General features: G+C 34.1%; 1 protein-coding gene across 1 annotated transcript in view; it reads right to left on the bottom strand.

Moving 5' to 3' along the window:
* RNF24 (ring finger protein 24) overlaps positions 1 to 19,735 on the bottom strand; it is a 58,121-nt gene that overhangs the window by 18,767 nt on the left and 19,619 nt on the right. Inside the window, exon 2 of the mRNA XM_015596983.2 lies at positions 8,638 to 8,787. Coding sequence (XP_015452469.1) covers positions 8,638 to 8,780 — 143 coding nt within the window. The 5' untranslated portion in view covers positions 8,781 to 8,787. The remainder of the gene's footprint in view (positions 1 to 8,637; positions 8,788 to 19,735) is intronic.

The raw sequence follows: 19,735 nt of genomic DNA, 5'->3' as shown, positions 1-19,735 counted from the left end.
AGTTTAAACTCTGCCTTTTATAATTTGTATATATTTTACTTATTTATTCATTTCTTTTATTTTTTTTCTGCAATGGCTAGGACCTTTAAAACAATGTTAAATAAAAGTGGTGATAGTGAATGTCCCCATCAATAGGTCACTATTATGTTTTCTCTAGATTTTTTTAATAGATAACTTTGATTCAAATAACGTTCCCTTGTATCGTTTGATTAAAAAAAATCATAAACAGATATTACTTTTTATTAAATGTTTTTTTCATCACTTTTTCTCCCCTTTTTACAGTCAATGTGATATACTGTAGATACCTTCATTCCTAGAATAAACCCCACTTGGTTGTAATATACTTTTTTGCATATCTCTGAATTTGATTTACTATATTTTGTTCATGAGAAAGATTAGTCTATAATTTCCTTTCTTGTAATGTCCTTGTGAGTCTTTGGAATCAAAATTATGCTGGCCTCATTATATGAGTTGAGAAGAATTTCTTCTATTCTCTGGAAGAGTCATTTAATAAGAGTGGTATTTTTTTTTCTTAAATGTTTGAAGGAATTCCCTGGTGAAGTTACCTAGCTTGCAGTCTCTTTGTGAGAATGCTTTAATAACACATTCAATTTCTTATATAATTATTAATATTTTCTTTCTTCTTGAGTCAGTTTTATTTCAATAAGAAAATATTCCTTTATTTGTATTCACATAACATATAATTAACCATCTTAAAGTGTATAATTCAGTGTTATTTAGTGTAGTCACGATGTTGTGCAACCACTAGCTCTCTCTAGTTTCAAAACTTTTTCAACATCCCCTGCCAAAACACCTGGTCTCCTTAAGTAATCACTCCCTTTCCCCCCTCACCCCATTCCCTAGAAACCTCTAATCTGCTTCCTGTCTCTGGATTTGCCTATTATGAATATATTATATAAAAGAAATCATAAAATGTGACATTTTGTGTCATTTAGCATGTTTTTCAGTTTCACCCTAACTGGAGCATGTATCGATACTTCGTGACTTTTTATGACTAAATATATGCCATAATTTGTATATTCATTCATCTATTGATGGACATTTGGGTTGTAGTCACCTTTTGGCTATTATGAATAATGCTGCTATAAACATTCCTGTATAAGTTTCTGTGTAGACATCTCTCTCCATTTGCCTTGGATATACACTTAGGAGTAAAATTTCTGGATCATATGGTAATTCTATGTTTAACTTTTTGAGGAACAGCTGAACTCTTTTCCACAGTGGCTGCACCATTTTACATTTCCACCAGCAATGTATGTGTTCCTATTTCCCCACGTCCTTGCCAGTACTAATAATTTTCCATATTTTGATTAGTATCTTAGTAGGTGTAAAGTGGTATCTCATTGTGGTTTTAATCTGCATTTCCTTAATGACCAATAATGTTGAGCATCTTTTCATGGGCTTGTTGGCTATTTGTTTATCTTCTTTGTAGAAATTGCTATTTAAGTCCTTCACCTATTTTTAATTTAGTTGTCTTTTTGTTGTTGAGTTGTAAGAGTTTTTAAGATATATTCTGGATATTAAACCTTTATCAGATACATGATTTGCAAATATTTCTCTCCTATTCTGTAGGTTGTCTTTTCATTTTCTTGATAATGTTCTTTGATACACAAATGTTTTTGATTTTTATAAGCCCAATAGAAAATTTTTTCTTTTGTAGCTTGGGCTTTTGTTGTTACATCTAAGAATCCATTGCCAATCCAAGGTCATGAAGATTAACCCATTTTTTCCCCCAAGAATTTTATAGTTTTAGCTCTTATATTTAGGTTGTTGATCCATTTTTGAGTTATATAGGATGTGAGGTGGGGGTTAAACTTCATTCTTTACGTTTTATTCAGTTGTCCTGCCATTTGTTGAAGAGGCTTCTTTCTTGGCTGAAAATCAGTTAGCCATAGGTGTTTATTTCTGGACTCTCAATTCTATTTCACTGGTTTATATGTCTATTCTTATACCACAATGTTTTGATTACTGTAGTAAGTTTTGAAATTAGGGAGCTTGAGTCTTCCTGTTTTTTTTTCTTCTTCAATATTGTTTTGGTTATTTGGGGCTCCTTAGAGTTCCAAATGAATTGAGGATCAGTTTTTCCATTTCTGCATAAAAGGCCATTGGAATTTTGATAGGAATTGTATTGAATCGGTAGACTGCTTTGAGGAGTACTATCATTTTAATAATACTAAAGCTTCCAATCCATGAACATAAGATGTCTTTTCATTTATTTAGATCTTCTTTAATTTCTTTCAGCAATGTTTTGTAGTTTTAGTGTACAAATCTTTCACCTCTTGGGTTAAATTTATTCCTGAGATTTTATTCTCTTGGATGTCATTGTAAATGGAACTGGTTCCTTTATTTCCTTTTCAGATTGTTTCTTGCTGGTGTATAGAAACACAACTGATTTTTGTGTGATTTTTATACCCTGAATGTTTGCTTAATTAGTCCTAGTAGATTTTTTTGGTGTGTATTCTATGAGTTTATCTATGTATATAGAGTTTTACTTCTTTCTGATTGGATGCCTTCTATTTTGTTTCTTGCCTAACTGCTCTGCCTAGAACTTCTAGTATAATACTGAATAGCAGTGGTAAAAACTGGCATCTTTGCCTTGTTTCTAATCTTACACGGAAAACTTTGTCTTTCATGGTTGAGTATGATGTTAATTGTGGATTTTTCATAAATGCGATTTCTCGGGTCAGTTTTGATAAATTATGTTTCTGCTAGGAAAATGTCTAATTCAACTAAAATTTCAAATTTAGTGGCACAAAGTTGTTCATATCCTTTGTGATCTTTTAATGTTTGTAGTATTTGTAGTAATGTCCCTTTTTCATTTTTGATATCAGTAATTTGTTTACTCTATTTTTCCTGATCAATATTTCTAAAGATTCATCAATTCTGTTAATCTTTCCAAAGAATCAACTTTTTGTTTCAATAATATGTTTTCAATTTCATTGATTTCTATGCCTAGCTTTTAAATTTTCTTTTGCGTTTAACTGGCTTTTTTTTTAAAGCTTCATGAAAGGAAAATTTTCATCATTGGTTTTCAGTCTTTCTTGTCTAATATGTGATTTTGAAACTATAAATTTCTATTAATTAGGTCAAATTTATTAATGATGTAGTTCAAATCATCTCTATCCTGAGGTTTTTCTTTTTTTCTTTTGTCTGCTTGTTTTACTGAGAGAAGTGTACAGTGCTTTTCATGTAAAGGAATAAAATGAACTCCATTTGAGTTCATTAAAATGAGGCTTAATTTGTACATTTGTTTTATTTATTTGACTCCTTTAAATTGGATCTGCATATTTTCCCAAAGCATCATTACTTCCAGCCACAGCATGGGTGAATTTGTGCTTATCTTTTTCTTCAATCCCTGGCTCAAAAATTCACCCCTGCCAGGAAGTTCTATTTAAATTATCTTCACCCTTCTGATTATTCTTTTAGACTCTAAGTCCCACTAATTACCTAATATTTTAGATTGAGCTATTTTATTTTACATTTGCTATGCAATGAACACAAATGTCTCTTTGCTATTCCTTCCAGGAAACAAACTACTAGTAATATAGGTTGTAATTTATTTGGTGAAAGGTAAGAATGGAAAACAGTATTTTTAATTTCCTTTTTCTTCAGCAGCTTGTTATTCATTATTAAAAGAAAAAAAAAACAGTAAAATAGGTATAATCTTCATTCAAAAAGTTCCAGGCTCAAAAAAAAAAAAGATTTTGAAATTCAAAAATAGTTATTGGGAAATGAGGCCTGATAAATACAATTTATCATTATTTTTTTAAGTGATTAAGAACACATGCTCTGAGGTCAGATCCAATTGGGTTTGAGTTACAGTTCTAACCAACTTTTATCTGTGTGGCTGTAGGAAAATTAATTAACTTCTGTAAAATAAAGATTAAAAAATTACCTAGTTTAACTGCAGTGTATAGCACAGGATCTGACACATAGTAAGTGTTTAATAAATATTCATTCCTAAAAAAGTATCTAAGAAAGCATGATTAACAATGCTGAACGGTTTGGAGAAAATGACAAAACAAAACAAACAAACAAACAAGACAAAACCAGCTTATGGCCACTACAAACCTGTGGTCTCCATTCTCAGCTAGACCCTCCTCATTGCTCTCTAGTTTTACACACTCTCGCTCAGTATTTTAATCTGTTTCCACGCAGTAGTCACTTCAAACCTTGCCACTTTCTTCAAGCTTTATCCTATCACCTCCTTCCCTATTCAACTACTTTACAAAGAAAGAGACTGTAATACATATAGCTCTCTCACTCCCAGCCCTGCATACCTACATATATACTGTTCTCCAGTTACCTTCATCTCTGTCTTAAGAAGGTATGCTCCTGCTTTGACTAATACTACTTTAACTTTTAGATGTTTCTTCTCACTTCCATGATTCATTCTCTCACAAATCTTCCACAACTAGCTCATTCTCCTGAATATTTATAAATGTAATATTTATTTGATAAATCTGTATCTTAAAAAAAAATCAAACACCAAAATACATTCTTGGTTCTACAGCAAACTGCCCCTCAACCCCAATCTTTTCTCAGCCAAGATTCTTCAAAGAGGAGGTAGGTTATATTACTTATATTCATTTTCATCTGCTGTTCAGGCTTTGCCCCATTATAGCGCACCTTTCATCATCCCTGTGACCCATGCTACTGAAACATTTCTCAGATTATGGATGCAAATTGTTAAATGTACAATTGACTCATGAACAATGCATGAGTTAGGGGTGCTGACCCCTTGTGCAACTGGAAATCCACGTATAGATTTTGACTCCCTAAAAACTTTACTAATAGCCTACTGTCGACCAGAAGCCTTACCAATAACATAAACAGTCAATTTAACATATCTTTTGTTATATGTATTATATACTGTATTCTTACAATAAAGAGAAAAAATGTTCTTAAAAAATCATAAGGAAAATACATTTACAGTATTTATTTTAAAAAATATGCACATAGCGAACCCACGCAGTTCAATCCTGTTGTTCAAGAGTTAACTTTACTGAACTTTTCAATTCTCTTACTGGACCTTCTTGGGAACAGCTGACACAACTGACTCAATCCACTGAAACCCTATTTGTTGGGTACCTCTCTCAAGATTTACTATCTTCTGCTATCCCTTCCTAGTCTCTTTAATGGGCCCCTTTTAAATATTAATGTTTCCCTAGGATTCTCTCCTAGATTCATTTTATTTCACTACACTATGTTCTCTGTAGGAGCCACTCCTGGCTATAGTTTCCATCTATATTACATGACCTTCTACTTTCAGACCAGTCTTCTCATAAGCTTTAGACATATATCCAACTGTGTACTAAACATCTTGACTATTACACAGGGAACTTGGTTCCATGTCTGAAATGGAACCTATCATCCTTCCACCCCAACTTGCCCATCCATTTTCGATCTCTGTGAAGGGACTGCTTAAGCCAGAAGTTCAGGAAAGATTCTAAGCTCATCCTTTTCTCGTCTTTAATGCCCAGTCACCAAATTCTGTTAATTTTCACCTCCCAAATATTTCTCACAACCATCCATAACATACTCTCTCTAGCTCTATTGTCATTATCTTGGTTCAAGACCTTATAATATCTATTAGGTAAGTCAATATTTTCCCTCTATTTTTAGTCTCAAAATTGTACATATATATCAAAGTCATATATAATTTTACAGGGTTAGTAAAAAAACTGGCAGTCCTCTGCCTTCTTTCTCAGAGATAACCATTTTTTCCCTTTTAGCTCACTATTGATATTTACTTTCATATCTCTAAATATCCTTCTTGTGTTGCTACTCTTGATTTTTCAGTTGTATGCATATCTAATGACTTCCTACTAGGAACACCATACTTTCCTTTACAAAAAATCACTTATCGAGTGCCAGTATTGTGCCAGGCATTGTTCTGTTTTGGGAAAATGATACAGCAAACAAAACAAATGTCTATCTGGGGAGAGAGATAAATAACAAACATAAATTAGAATATTATATGATTCACTATAAAATAGGATCATTCCTAGCAAGGTTAGATGTCCTTTTGTGCTTCAGTAGTGATCTATTCATAGCCCTATCACAGGCAGCAGGCTCTACACGACAATATTATGTAAGATCGTGGTTGGTAGTGGGTGCCTTGTTTATTAGACCTAAGCAGTATTCCTCCTATGGTTCTGATGAGTCTGGCTATGCATGAGAACAGAAGAGCCCCCTAGGAAGGTGCTGGAGAACTTATGTTAAAAAATAGGCCTGGGTAATTTTAGAGGAGTTGAATCCATGAATCCCCTGACCAACTATAATGACTTGTTAAATCCAGACTTAACATCTGAAGGGTTAAAAGTAACAAACTAGGATGAACAGAAAGGAAATGCTTCTTACTTTAAGGTTAAATTTTCGAAATGGTTACCAATGACTTATAAATAAAGCTTAGAAATGTTTGAACATGACAGGCTTCTCTGATTTAAAACGATAATTTGATTTTAGTGTAGCAGATCCCCACTTATTTGCTTTGTTAGCTGAATAATAAAAAAGGATAAAAAAGGATAAAATGAAGTACAATGATAATGCATGAAAACAATTGCTATCTTTTTTTATCTCTTTACTTATTTGCTTGATCATTAGAAGAAATACAATGAGGTAAAATGGTGTTTCATAACTTATTTCTCAAAAAACTTACCCAGAATCACAATTGGTATATTAGGATTTTTCTAAAAACAAAAAAATTAAAGGCTTAATTCTTTAACATATAATAAAAACTGTACTATACATTTTAGAATATTTTATATATTATAATCTTTCCTTAATGAACCTTTTAAAAGTATTTGGTTATATTTTTGTATTAGTTTTTCTTTTTAAAAATAATTTGGTTTCAAATATTAAATTTGCAAATTTCTAAGTTAAGTCAGTATTTGTGGAGAAATAATCAAAAAATTTAGTAGGTCTGAAAAAACGGAAACTTTTAATGCTATTCCCATATCCTGTCTGTGCTATGGCTAATTCCTTAATTAAAAAAAAGCTGAATATTTATATAACATTTATCAAACTATTTATCAAACTATTATTAAAGAATTATTTTAAAAAAGGACATTTCTAGAAATAAACAGATTTTTAAAAAGTGTTTCCTGAATGCTACAATTATATTAGCTAAGTATTTCTCTGAGCAAGACCTAAAAATCATAAGCAGCCAGCATATCTATGAGATACAAAGAGTGATTACACTTTGTGAGAACTTCAGAAAAAATTCACTTTCTATGAAGAATGTAAATTCACTTGTCAGAAAATCAGAAGCTACATACTAAATTCATTTGAATTTGACAATCAGTAAGTGCCCTAAAACACTGGGGGCCACAATGAATTATTGTTGAAAGATATCTGAAAATGGCATTTATGTTAACTATAATCATACTGTACAAACACTAAAAACTGTTAGATGTATAGCTGTATAATAAAATTCAATTTTCTATTATTTTATTCCATAAGCTCTTTGAACAATACAGTATAAAAATTTTTACAGTCTGAGTTTTGGCTTTGAAAATGCTTGCTTAAACAATTATGAGTCATTCAACTATGAATCCTTTACTGGACAAATCCATTACTTCTTCAAATGATGTGTTACTCTTTATAACTTGTCTGCACATGTGCTGTAGAGCTTGTGGAATACTTAGTGTTGTATACAGATAATCAATCACCTGAACACCTGACCAGTTCAATAACAAATGGGAGTTTAAAATCTTGAGAGACCACAAGAATCTGTTTAAAAGTTTGGATCTTGTTTGAGACATTGCTTTCTGATCCCTAATGACTTTAGCTAACAATGATGCAACGCCCTCCTGAAAAGCAATCTTGAAATATCCATGAAAGTAAATTAAATCTTGGGACAGACAATGACATAAATGTATCTAGTTTAAATGCTAATGTGTTGGAAAAATAAATGAGAACAATTTTCTCCTAGAGTAAAACACCTCATCAGCAGATAGGATTGAAGACTGTATAAAGGTATTTTACTAATAGTAACTCATAGAAGGTTAAAGTGTTAAGCCATTTTAATTTTTAAAAATTTGTTTATCATTCTGAAGGGATTCACAGGCTTCCCCAAGATGTGCTACTTCGACATGTGGATTATTTTGAGCTGAAGGCAAAGGAGACCCTGTGGGCCCAAGAGAAACTTTTATCTCTCTCTTAAAAAAATCTAAATTGGGGGCTTTGCCCATAACACTTATTACCATAAATAACTTATGACCCACAGGGCAGGACAAACATGTAATTACTGAACATCTGCTTCTCTTATTGTCCTTCGAATGACCTACCTCCTCCAAGGCACCTTAGCTCTGAATGCCATATATACCTCATTTTAACTTTCTGTCCCTGAACTCCTCATGTATGTGGGGTCTCTGACGCTCTTGTGTAAGTGGGGTTCCCATATGTGCATATGTAATTAAATTTGGTTATTTCTCTTGTTCATCTCTCTTATGTCAATTTGATTATTAGACCAGCTGAAAGAACCTAGAAGGGAAGAGGAAATTTTCTACCCCTCCCCAACAATACTTATAAAACATTTTAACCTAAGGGCAGAAAGTTGACTTATTATTGTTTAATATATTCTGTAGTAACATAAGAATGAAAATTGATTACCTAATCAAGTAGCAACAGAAGAGTAAACTAAGGATGAAGACAAATATAGCAGTGCCAAAAACCACAATATATATGTTGAGAGGCAGATTCTGGAATCCAATATTAGGCATTCTGAAGTTGTAATGTGGGAAATCCGAGCTCATGGATGAACTGTGGGGGGAAAAAAGAAAAATGGAAAAAAATTAAGTTATAAAGACTAGCAACCAAGCCACCATCATCTTTGTACATGTACAGTAGTCCCTCCTTACCCTTGGGGGATATATTCCAAGACCCCCAATGGATTCCCAAAACCATGGAGAGTACTGAACCCTATATACCCTATTTTTTTCTGTACGTACATACATACCTATGATAAAATTTAATGTATAAATTAGGCACAGTGAGCAATTAATAACTAAAGTAGAACAAGTATAACAATATACTATAATAAAATGTGAATGTGGCCTCTAAGTATCTTTTTGTACTATATATACAGCATGGACACGCTGGACAAAGGGATAATTCACGTCCAGGTCTGGATGGTCAGATATTTCATTATGCTGCTCAGAATAGCACGTATTTTAAAACTTATGAATTGTCTATTTCTGGAATAGTCCATAAATTTTAATGTCAAGGAGAATATAAAGATGTGGGGAAAATTAAAATGTAAACTGTATAAATGTATGTATGTATATTTGGTTTTCACCCACAATTTCTGGCTTACAGCTCCTTGGAATTTCCGGAGCGTTGAGAGTGAAAAAGGCGTTTTTGTTATGTTAGAAGTGAGTTTTGGAAACTACCTAAGGATGGGGGCTGGTTGCCAAGGGAGTCAACTACATGATTAGAGGGTTGGAACTTCAGTCCCACCCCCTGACCACCAGGGAGCAGAGAGGGGCTAGAGACTGATTTCAATTGTCAATGGCCAGTGAATTAGTCAATCATGACTACGTAATGAAGGCTTCATAAAAACCCAGGAGGGCAGCTTGTTGGTCCTTTTTTGGAGAGTTCTGGGTTGGTAAACACATGCAGGTGCTGGGAGAGTGGTGTGCCTGGAGAGGGAATCGAAGCTCTGTGCCCCTTCCTACATACCTTACCCTATGCGTCTCTTCTATCTGACTGTTCTTGAGTTACATCTTTTTATAAACCAGTGTGATACAGTAAATAAAATGTTTCTGAGTTGTGAGCCATGCTAGCCAATTAACTGAAGCCAAGGAGGATCCTTAGTTATAGCAGTTGGTCAGAAGTACAGGTAACAATCTGAACTTGTGACTGGCATTCTGAGTTGGAAGGGGTCACTGGAGGGAGCAACAGCTGGTTGGTCAGAAGCACAGGTAAGAGAATGGGCTTGTGTGTGTGTGTGTGTGTGTGTGTGTGTGTGTGTGTGTGTGTGTGGACAGTCTTGTAGGACTGAACCATTAACCTGTGGAATCTGATACTATTTCTGGCAAGATAGCACCAGAATTTAGTTAATTCTTGGACACCCTGCAAGTGTCTTAAGAACTGTTGGTGTGGGGGCAAAATCTCCCACCCCCACATTGGAACTGGGTCCAGGAACCCTTTTCAATCCCTTAGAAATATCTCTCACCAGACACACTGGACTTTGTAAAATAACTCTCAGTTTTGGAAAGATTAAAATAAACATCCACACTGAGAGGGTTAATAAATAGGCAAATAGAAAGTGATGTGATAGGAGAAGGAACAGGTTTGCAGTCAGCAACTCCGGATGCCGTTCCTAGGATGTCACTAACTAGATGTCAGTACTTGGCCCATCTATACCTCAATTTTCTTATCTCATCTAAGAATTTAATGTGAGTGTTTGTGTGTGCATTTTGGTTGGGGCAAGTGGGAAGGAAGACATTAAATAAAAGTAGTAAATAATATTAAAAAAAACCCTAACAAAGATCAAGTCTCTGGAGAGGATTCCACCAAACCCAGTGATCTTTTCTCAGGAAACTCCTCTGCACACATGGCCAAACTTTGTGTCAAGTGGCCTGCCAACCTGGCTCCCAGATACAGGAACTGGATACCTATCGGAGCCAAAGGCAGCCATCAATATAGGCTAGCTGGGAGTGAGTCAGTGAGGTGAGAACATTGCCTGAAAAGGTCCTTGCACTAGGTGGCACCACCAAGGAACTCTTGGGGAATTCTGAAGAGACAAAGACATGTGGAGTATTATAAGTAGTGTTGTCAGCAGAGACATTGGCCTTGGTGCTCTTGGAGGCTGGCTGCTGAGACTTGCTTGTGAGTTGTCCATTCTTGGCAGGGCCTTACGAACTATTACCAGAGGAGTGGGGGTTGGCAGAAGATATGCACATGTAGAATACATTTTAGGAATTTTCCTCCTTTCTTTTGGTAAATGAAATTGCTTAGCTATGATTAATATGTTGGCCCAACAGTCTAAGTAGTATATTTATTATTCCAAGATGTTAATCTTACTTTAGAGATACATTAGTTTTATAATATTTTTATTATAATATCTGTCCAGCATGCATATTAATAAGCTTTTGAAATAAGAGTCTTTAAAAAGAGAGTTACTACTCATTATTCTAGTAAATAAGCATTCTTTGCCTTGTAAGTATACAAATGTAAAAGTTATTTAGAAATTGTTTCTTGTGGGAGTAAAGAGGAGAAATAGAACAGACAGTGCTTTGTTGGATCTCACTTAACATTTTTGACTTTATTTGCATGAAAACCTTTTCCCCCGTATGCAATTATTAGTTCCTGAAATCTCTAGTCTCAGACTATATTTCAAACCTCTAAACAGTGAAAAAAAAAAAAAAAAAGAAAGAAAGAAAGAGAAAAGAAACAGACAGGACGATGAATATTTTATTGGCAGTGGGATTTCTCACCAAGATAGAAAAGGGACAGAATATATGAGATTTGGCTCCACAGAGGACCTGTGGTTTAATAATTTTTATTACATCCTGCTTCTACTTGCTTTGGATTTAGTTGTTCTTTGTCTAGCTTCTTACAGTGGAAGCTTAGGTTATTGATTTAAATTCTTTACTCTTTTCTAATATAGACATTCATAACTATAACTTTCCCTCTAACCTCTGCTTTAACAATGTCCCATTAATTTTTGGTAATCATCAATGATTTAATTTTTTGAGCAATAATTTAATAAACATTTCTAAAGTCAGGTAGCAGACCATTATTCCAAAAGTGATACCCCTGAATATAACTTTCAAAATTTTGGTTTATCACAATTTCTTAAGAGGATATATACCCTGTATATCCTCAAAAAACAGGTGAAATTCACATAACATTAACCATTTTAAAGTGAGCAATGCAGTGGCATTTAGTGCTTTCACATGTTGTGCAACCATCACCTCTAAAAGCATTTAATTGCTCTAAATTTAATAAAACCCTGTACCATGAAGCAGTTACTCCTCATGCCTTCCCTTTCCCCAGACTGGGCAAACATCAAACAATCTATGGATTTACCTATTCTGCTATTTCATATACACGGAATCATACAATACATGGTTTTTAGTATCTGGCTTCTTTCACTTAGCATGTTTTGAGGTTCATATCCATGTTGTAGTATGTCAGTACTTCATTGCTTTTTATGGCTGAATAATATTCCATTGTATGTATATCCCACAATTTGTTTATCCATTCATTCATCCGCTGATGGACAATTGGGTTCTTTCCACCTTTTGGCTATTGTGAATAATGCTACTATGAACATTTTTGTACAAGGATTTGTTTGCATACCTGTTTTCAATTCTTTTAGGTATATTCCTAGGAGTGAATTGCTAGGTCATATGATAATTGTTTAACTTTTTGAGGAATCACCAAACTTTTCCATAGTGGTTATACACCATTCTATATTCCTACCAGCAATGTACAAGGACTCAAATTTCTTCATATCCTTAATAACACTTATTTCTGTGCTTATTTTTAAAATACTCATCCTTATGGGTGTGAAATGATATTTCATTGTGGTTTTGATCGGTATTCCCTAATGACCAATGATGTGGAGCATCCTTTTGTGTGTTTATTTCATTTTTATATCTTTGGAGAAATGGCTATTTAAGTACTTTGCCCATTTTTAAACTGGGCTTTTTATTAAATTGTAAGAGTTCTTTATGTATTCTGGATACTAAACCCTTATTAAATATATGATTTACAAATATTTTCTCCCATTGTGTAGTTCATCCTTTCGCTTTCTTGACAATGTTCTTTAATGTATAAAAATTTAGTGAAGACTAATTTATCTTTTTTTGTTTTCTTTTTTTCTTTTATGGCTCATGTTTTTGGTGTCATATCTAAGAATCCATTGCCAAATCCAAGGTTATACAGACTTATCTCTGTTTTCTTCTAAGAGTTTTAGCTCTTATATTTAGGTCACTGGTTTATTTTCAGTTATTTTTTGTATAAAATATGAGCGGTCCAACTTTGTTCTTTTGCATGTGAATATCTAGTTGCCTGGCACCATTTTTTAGTCTATTCTTTCTCCATTGAATGGTCTTCCCTACTCATGTCAAAAATCAATCGGTCATAGATGTTTGGGGTTTATTTCTGGACTCTCAAATATACTTTTTTTTTTTTTTGAAAACTGTTTTGGCGATTTGGGGCCCCTTGTAATCCTGTAAGAATTTGAGGACTGGCTTTTCCATTTCTCCAAAAAGAAAAAAGATGACTGGAATTTTCATAAGGATTGCACTGAATCTGCAGTGCTTTGAGTAGTCATCTCATTATTTTGTTTGTTTTATTTTCATTTTCATCCAGCTCAAAATGTTTTCTAATTTTCCTTTTTGTTTTCTTACTTAACCTATGGGCTACTCAGAAGTGTAATGTTTAAATTTCCAAATATTTGTGATTTTCCAAATTTCCTTTTGGTGATTTCTCATTTACTTCTATCATGTTAGATTTCAATTCTTTTAAGTTTATTGAGACTTGTTTTATGACCTAGCACAGGGGTTGGCAAATTATGTACAGCCAACTTGTTTAGTGGAACACAGTCATATCTACTTGTTAATGTGTTGTCTATGGCTGCTTTTGAGTTAAAACGGCAGAGTTGAATAGCTGTGACAGAGACCATATAGGCAACAAGCCTATATGGCCCTTCAAGAAACTTTTTACCAACTCCTGCCCTAGCATATAGTCTATCTTGGAAAATGTTCCATGTGTGCTTAAGAAGAATATGTATTCTGCTGTCATTAAGTGGTGTTTGATAAAATGCCAGTTAGGTCAATTTGGTTGATAGTGTTGTCAATTTTGGTTGATACATAACTCTTATGTATCTTTGGTAATTTTTGGTGTAGTTAATTTACCCATTATTGAGAGTGAGGTACTGAAATTTTCAACTATTATTATTGAATCATCTATTTTCTCTTTTAATTTCATCAGGTTTTGCTTCATGTATTTTGGGGCTCAGCTGTTAGGTTGGTATATTTTTGTAACTGTTATATCTTCTTGATGAGTTGATTATTTTCCTATAAAATATCTTTGTCTCTAGTAATATTTTTTTTTGTTTTGAAGTCTATTATGTCTGATATTGGCATAGCTGCTCTAGCTTTTACACATTTTCTTTGCAAGAAAATTTTGAATCTAAAGTATGTCTCTTGTAGACAGTATGTATATAGACCTTTTTTTTTGTCTACTCAGCCAATGACTGCCTTTTAATTGGAGCAATCTCTTCAATATTATTTTTGCTATGCTTGGATTTATGTTTCTTTTCTATATGTCTTATGTCCTTTTACTGAATTTTTTTGGTATTACGTGGATATTTTCTAGTGTACCATTTTAATTCCTTTTTTAAATTTTAAAACATTTTTTCTTGATATTTTATTGAGATAATTGTAGATGCATAGGCAGTTGTAAGAAAACAGAAATCCCTCGTATACTTTGCCAAGTTTCTCATAATGGTACCATTTTACTATATAAAGTCATAACTATATATTGGTTGTATTTATAATTATACCATATCACAAACATGAGATAGACACTGATATAACCATTCTTACTCAGATTTCCCCACTTTTATTTGCACTCTTTTGTTTATGTGTGCACTTGAGTGTACCTACCACCACAGGCAAGATACTGAACAGTTAAAATAACACAGGATTCCTAGTGTTACCCTTTTAAAACCCCACACACTTCTGCCCTTTACCCTCAGTACCTAACCTCCAGCAATGACCAGTCTGTTCTCCAAGTCTAAATGCTGTCATTTCAAAAATTATATAAATGGAATCATAAAGTATGTTACTTTTTGGAGTTAGCTCAGCCCCCCGCACCCCCCCCCAGCATAATTCTCTGGAGATTAATCCAGGTTGTTGCTTGTATCAACAGTTCGTTACATTTTATTGGTAAGTAGCATTCCATGGTTATGTGTGTACCACAATTTGTTTAACCAGTCAATCTGCTGAAGGAAATCTGGCTTATTTCCAGTTTTAGGCTATTATAAAAAAGACCTCCTATGAACATTTATAGGTTTTTATGTGAACGTAAGTTTTCATTCCTATGGGATAAATGTCCAGGAGAGCCTGTTGCTTCTTAAACTATATTTCAGTTATTTTCTTTGTGATTAGTTAAGGGCTTACAATATGTATCTTCTCACAATACAGTCAACTGCTTAACCACCGGATACAGTCTGAGATACTCATCATGCGTAGTTAGGTGATTTCATCCTTGTGTGAACCATGCAAGAGTGGTCTTACAAAAACCTGGATGGAAAAGCCCACTACACACCTAGGCTATATGGAATAAAGCCTGTAGGGGTGGAAAAATAATTTTCTCTCTACCCTTCTGGATTCTTGGCTATGATCTTCCTGTAATAAAAGACAGATTAATATTAGAAAAATAAAAGTGTAATAACATGTATACCTCCTGTATACATGGGGCGGATCCAGGAATACTGAGTAACTTGCCAAAATGGCTGAAGCCACCATCTTAAATGCCACCTTCAGAAACAAAGATGTTGGGAGTGAGGGCTGTCAGTTATGGGGGGTTGCCTTGAAAAGCAAAGTAAACAGTGTAAGGTTGTTATGCAGATTTAAGTCTTTCTCTTCCACTCTGATAAACAACTCTCCCCTCAAAAAAACCTAACTACTTGGAAATTTGAAAAATAATCTTTGAAATGACTTGGGTCCAAGAGGTAGTCAAAGCAAACCACAGACTATTTAGAAATTAATCACATTGGGGCAGAAAGTTTTGCACTGAGAGAAAAATTCATAATATTCAATACTTGTATTATCAATCTAAAAATAATTATGAAAATAAATGAACAAAAGAATGTACTATAGAAGCTAGAAAAAGAACAAACCAAACAAAATAAACCAGAAGAAGGAACTTATAAAGGTCAAACAAAAATAGATAAATTAAAACAAAGAAAAAATCAAGAGAGAAACTGAAACTAACAAAACATTAAAAAAAGAGAGATAAAAACTATTGATATGCCAAGATTAAAATAAAAATCTTTAAGAGAAATAATTTAAACCTAGATTAAACGTATGATTTTATAGAAATATAATCAAAACTGGCTCAAAAAGAAATCCTGAAAATATAAAACTCTCTTCACAAAAAAGGCCCCAGGGCCTGATGGCAACAGAGATGGAACTCCACCTAAACTACAGATATTTCTGCTATCCAGAGGATTGCAGGTCCAGAGTATGGGCGAGGGGTGGGGGGTGGGGGGGATGGAAAGTGTCTCAACTCATTTAAAGAGGTAAACATAATCCTGAAACCAAAACCAAACTAACTATGCAGCGAAGCTCACAAACTCTGAGGCCTATGGACTGAATCTGGCCTTAGAAATGTTTTGTTTCGCCTACGCAAAGTTTTAAAAACTGAGATAACAGTTTAAATTTGGAAGATTTAACATGAAAGTTGTAATTTCCAGCTTTACATGGCAAAAGATCAGAAGATCTGATAACTGGGGCTTCATCTTTGCATGGCAACAATTGCTTGGAGCTGAGTGGCTTTAGGGCCTCCGAACTGCCAGGCTGTTGCACAATTGGGAGGTGGGGGGACATTCTTACAGACTAGTATGAGTGCACTCCTGAGCCAAGGTTGGCATGCTCTCATTTGTCACAATTTCCACCACCCCCTATCACTCTCTAACTCTAAAAATGTTGGTGGTCACTTCTTGTTGTGTTTATACTGTTATTTTTCTCAAAGATAACTGAATGATATATTTTTTCTACCTAGTATACTTGAATGATTTAATTTTTTGCCTGACCCTGTTGCCCTGTTGGCACTGAGTTTGTGCCCTTGCTTTATGGTTTCTATCTTTGATTTCCCCATACCAGATTATAGAAATACTCACTTATATTCTCTTTTAATACTTAAATGGTTGTGCATCTTAAATTTAAATATTTAATTTATCTTGACTCTATGACATGAAAAAAAGATCTAAAATTGTTTTCTAAATGGTTAGTCATTTGTTCCAGTAGCATTTATAAATTTTTTTTTTCACTGTTTTAAAATTCTACCTTTTTCTGAGTCACTTTTTACACACATCTGGGTCTGTTTCTGGATTTGGTAGTGTGTTCCCTTTTTTCCTGTCTACGATGTCCTACATTAGCACTCAAAGTTTTGTTTTAATATAACTTTAGCATACCAACCATTTATACACAATAGGGCAGTATTTTCATCATTACTCTTCCTTTATAATATTTTCAAGGCTAATCTTAAATAATCCTTTTCAGAAGAAAAATTTTTTAAAAATTCAGTTGGAAAGATGACTGAATGTATATTAAATTTATAGCTTACTTTAGGGAGAAGGTCTTTTTATGCAGGCACATGCTATGTCTTTTCATTTATTCTAGTCTTATTTTATGCCTCCCAGATTTGTATAGCTTTATTCGTAGAAGTTTTACACTTTTCTTTAGTTTATTCCCAGTTATTATATATATTTTTATTTCTATTATGAATGGGATCTTTTTTCCCATTTTATCTTCTAAGCTCGTTATTCCTGGCATAGAGAAAAGCTACTGTATTTTTGTATATAGATGGTCCCCAACTTACAATGGTTCGACCTTACAATGGTGCAAAAGTAGAAGCCCTACTTTGAATTTTGAACTTTTCTAAGGCTAGTGATATGTGGTGTGATGCTCTCTCATGATGCTGGTCAGTGGAAAGCGAGCCGCAGCTCCATAAACAACCTATACACCATTATTTTGCCAGCATTTTTTAAAATAATGTTTTCACATCCCACCATGTTTACAAAATGCCCATCTGTATCTCTTGCTTCTGGTGAGAAGAGGAAGACAATTATTCTTGAGATGAAACTGAAGATAATTGCCCAACTATAGGCTAATAAAAGTGTTCTGAGCACATCTCAGGTAGGCTAGGTAGGCTAAGCTATGATGTTCGTTTCAGTAGGTTAGGTGGATTAGATGCATTTTTGATTTATAATATTCAACTTTTGATGGGTTATTGGGATATAACCCCACTGTAAGTTGAGGAATATCTATATTTATTTTGGAGCATAACCTTGGAAAAAAAATTTTAGGGCAGGTACAATCATTTGCCTGCACACAAATCAATCTTACTAAAGTGCCGTAGAACACTCAGCTCTGAGCAGTGGGCACTCCAAGAAAAATTAGCTGCAAAATATACACTACGGCAACTGAACACGGTGATTTTCTACATGGGTTTTTTAATTATATATCACCTAAAATAATTATAAAAAAATATATATCACCAAATATAACTTTTGTTTCGGACTAGCTGATCTCCAGCTCATCTTTCTGACAACAAAACAGCAGACTGGCAAATTGTCTATCAAGACCCTGCCCCAAAGGGACAGGGATCACTGCGCTTTAGAAGATGCGATCTTTTTGTTTTCTAGCATAACCAAAGGGGATCTCAGGAACAAATCACAAATATGAGAAAACCAGGATACATATCTGATTTTTTTAACTTGAGTATATGAACCAACTGCAGGAGAGATCATTCTCTCAGACATGGGACTAAGGTTCAGCTGATGAGCCACAGTGTGGCCTCGCTGGACTGGTCAGTATCTGGCGCAACTGCAATAACCTGAGCCTGAGAGAGTTAGATGGTAGGTTCTCTGTGTTAAAAGTCAGAGGTAGATGTGAAGCCTCTGCAGCTTAGCTCATAGGTGCCTGCTCTGCATCATGCCACCAATAAAACTGCAAACACATCTATTACTAGTTGGATTCAATAGATGTCACTATTATAGAATAAAGAGATTGGCTAGAATATGCATAAACTATCCCTTGAAGGATATCCAAGAAACTGATAACGTGAGCTGCTTTTGGTGAGATAACAAGGAATCTAGGGGGAGGGGACAGATATATATCTTTTTATATCTTTTGAATTTTTTGAATTTAAAGTAAAAAGTCAGTAATATATTTGAACAATATTTGTTTAAATCTGCACATAAAAACTGATATAGACAATGGTATTAAAGGATTTAAAGGGAGACGTGTTAGTACATGTGTGTCTGCACAGAAGCATAGGTTACATGTATAGAATTATGCATGCATCTCCTGCTATATCCAGAGTACACCAGTGGTGTCAAACACTTAGGTCCCCCAGAAAGCATCCTTAAACCAGGAAAGAATATTTCAAGTTTAGCAGAAAAACACTTCTTAAAATCACTTATATTCCTTTATTCTAACTCTAACTTCACCAAAGTTATACACTGATTTTAATTGTTCCCCCTATGTGATTTATATAAGAGAAAGAGAGCAAAAATTTTACTCATTCTTAGTCAATGTTCAAGTTCATCTGAAAATTCTATTTCTCATGACAAATCTATAAATTGGCAGTCTCACATAAGCTTTGGTTTTAGCAAGATTCTCCTAGGTCCTGGTTATCCCTGAGTAAAAGGTAAGGTTGCATTTCTGTATGAATAGAGGCCCAGACCCCAGAATGCAACATCTTGGGTGCAAATCCTGCCCTGAGAAGTTTTGTGCCTCAATACCTAAGCTGCCACTCCTGGATGATTCCACTCCCTCACTTTTTTCTAAGTGTTCCAGTCTCTACCACTTATATTTCAGAAGTTTCCTACATTCCTAGTCTTTTATAAATCTTCTCTGGGATTTGCCTATTGGAAATTATTCTAAGATATCAAGGTTCATAATATTTTATCTTCAAAAGGCAGACAGCTAGGCAAGATAATTGGCTGGTATTCTGTAAATAT

This window comes from Pteropus alecto, unplaced genomic scaffold (assembly GCF_000325575.1).
Source record: "Pteropus alecto unplaced genomic scaffold, ASM32557v1 scaffold45, whole genome shotgun sequence".
NCBI lineage: Eukaryota > Metazoa > Chordata > Mammalia > Chiroptera > Pteropodidae > Pteropus > Pteropus alecto.
The sequence above is the reverse complement of the archived record's forward strand: the minus strand, read 5'-3'. Positions and strand labels throughout refer to the sequence as shown.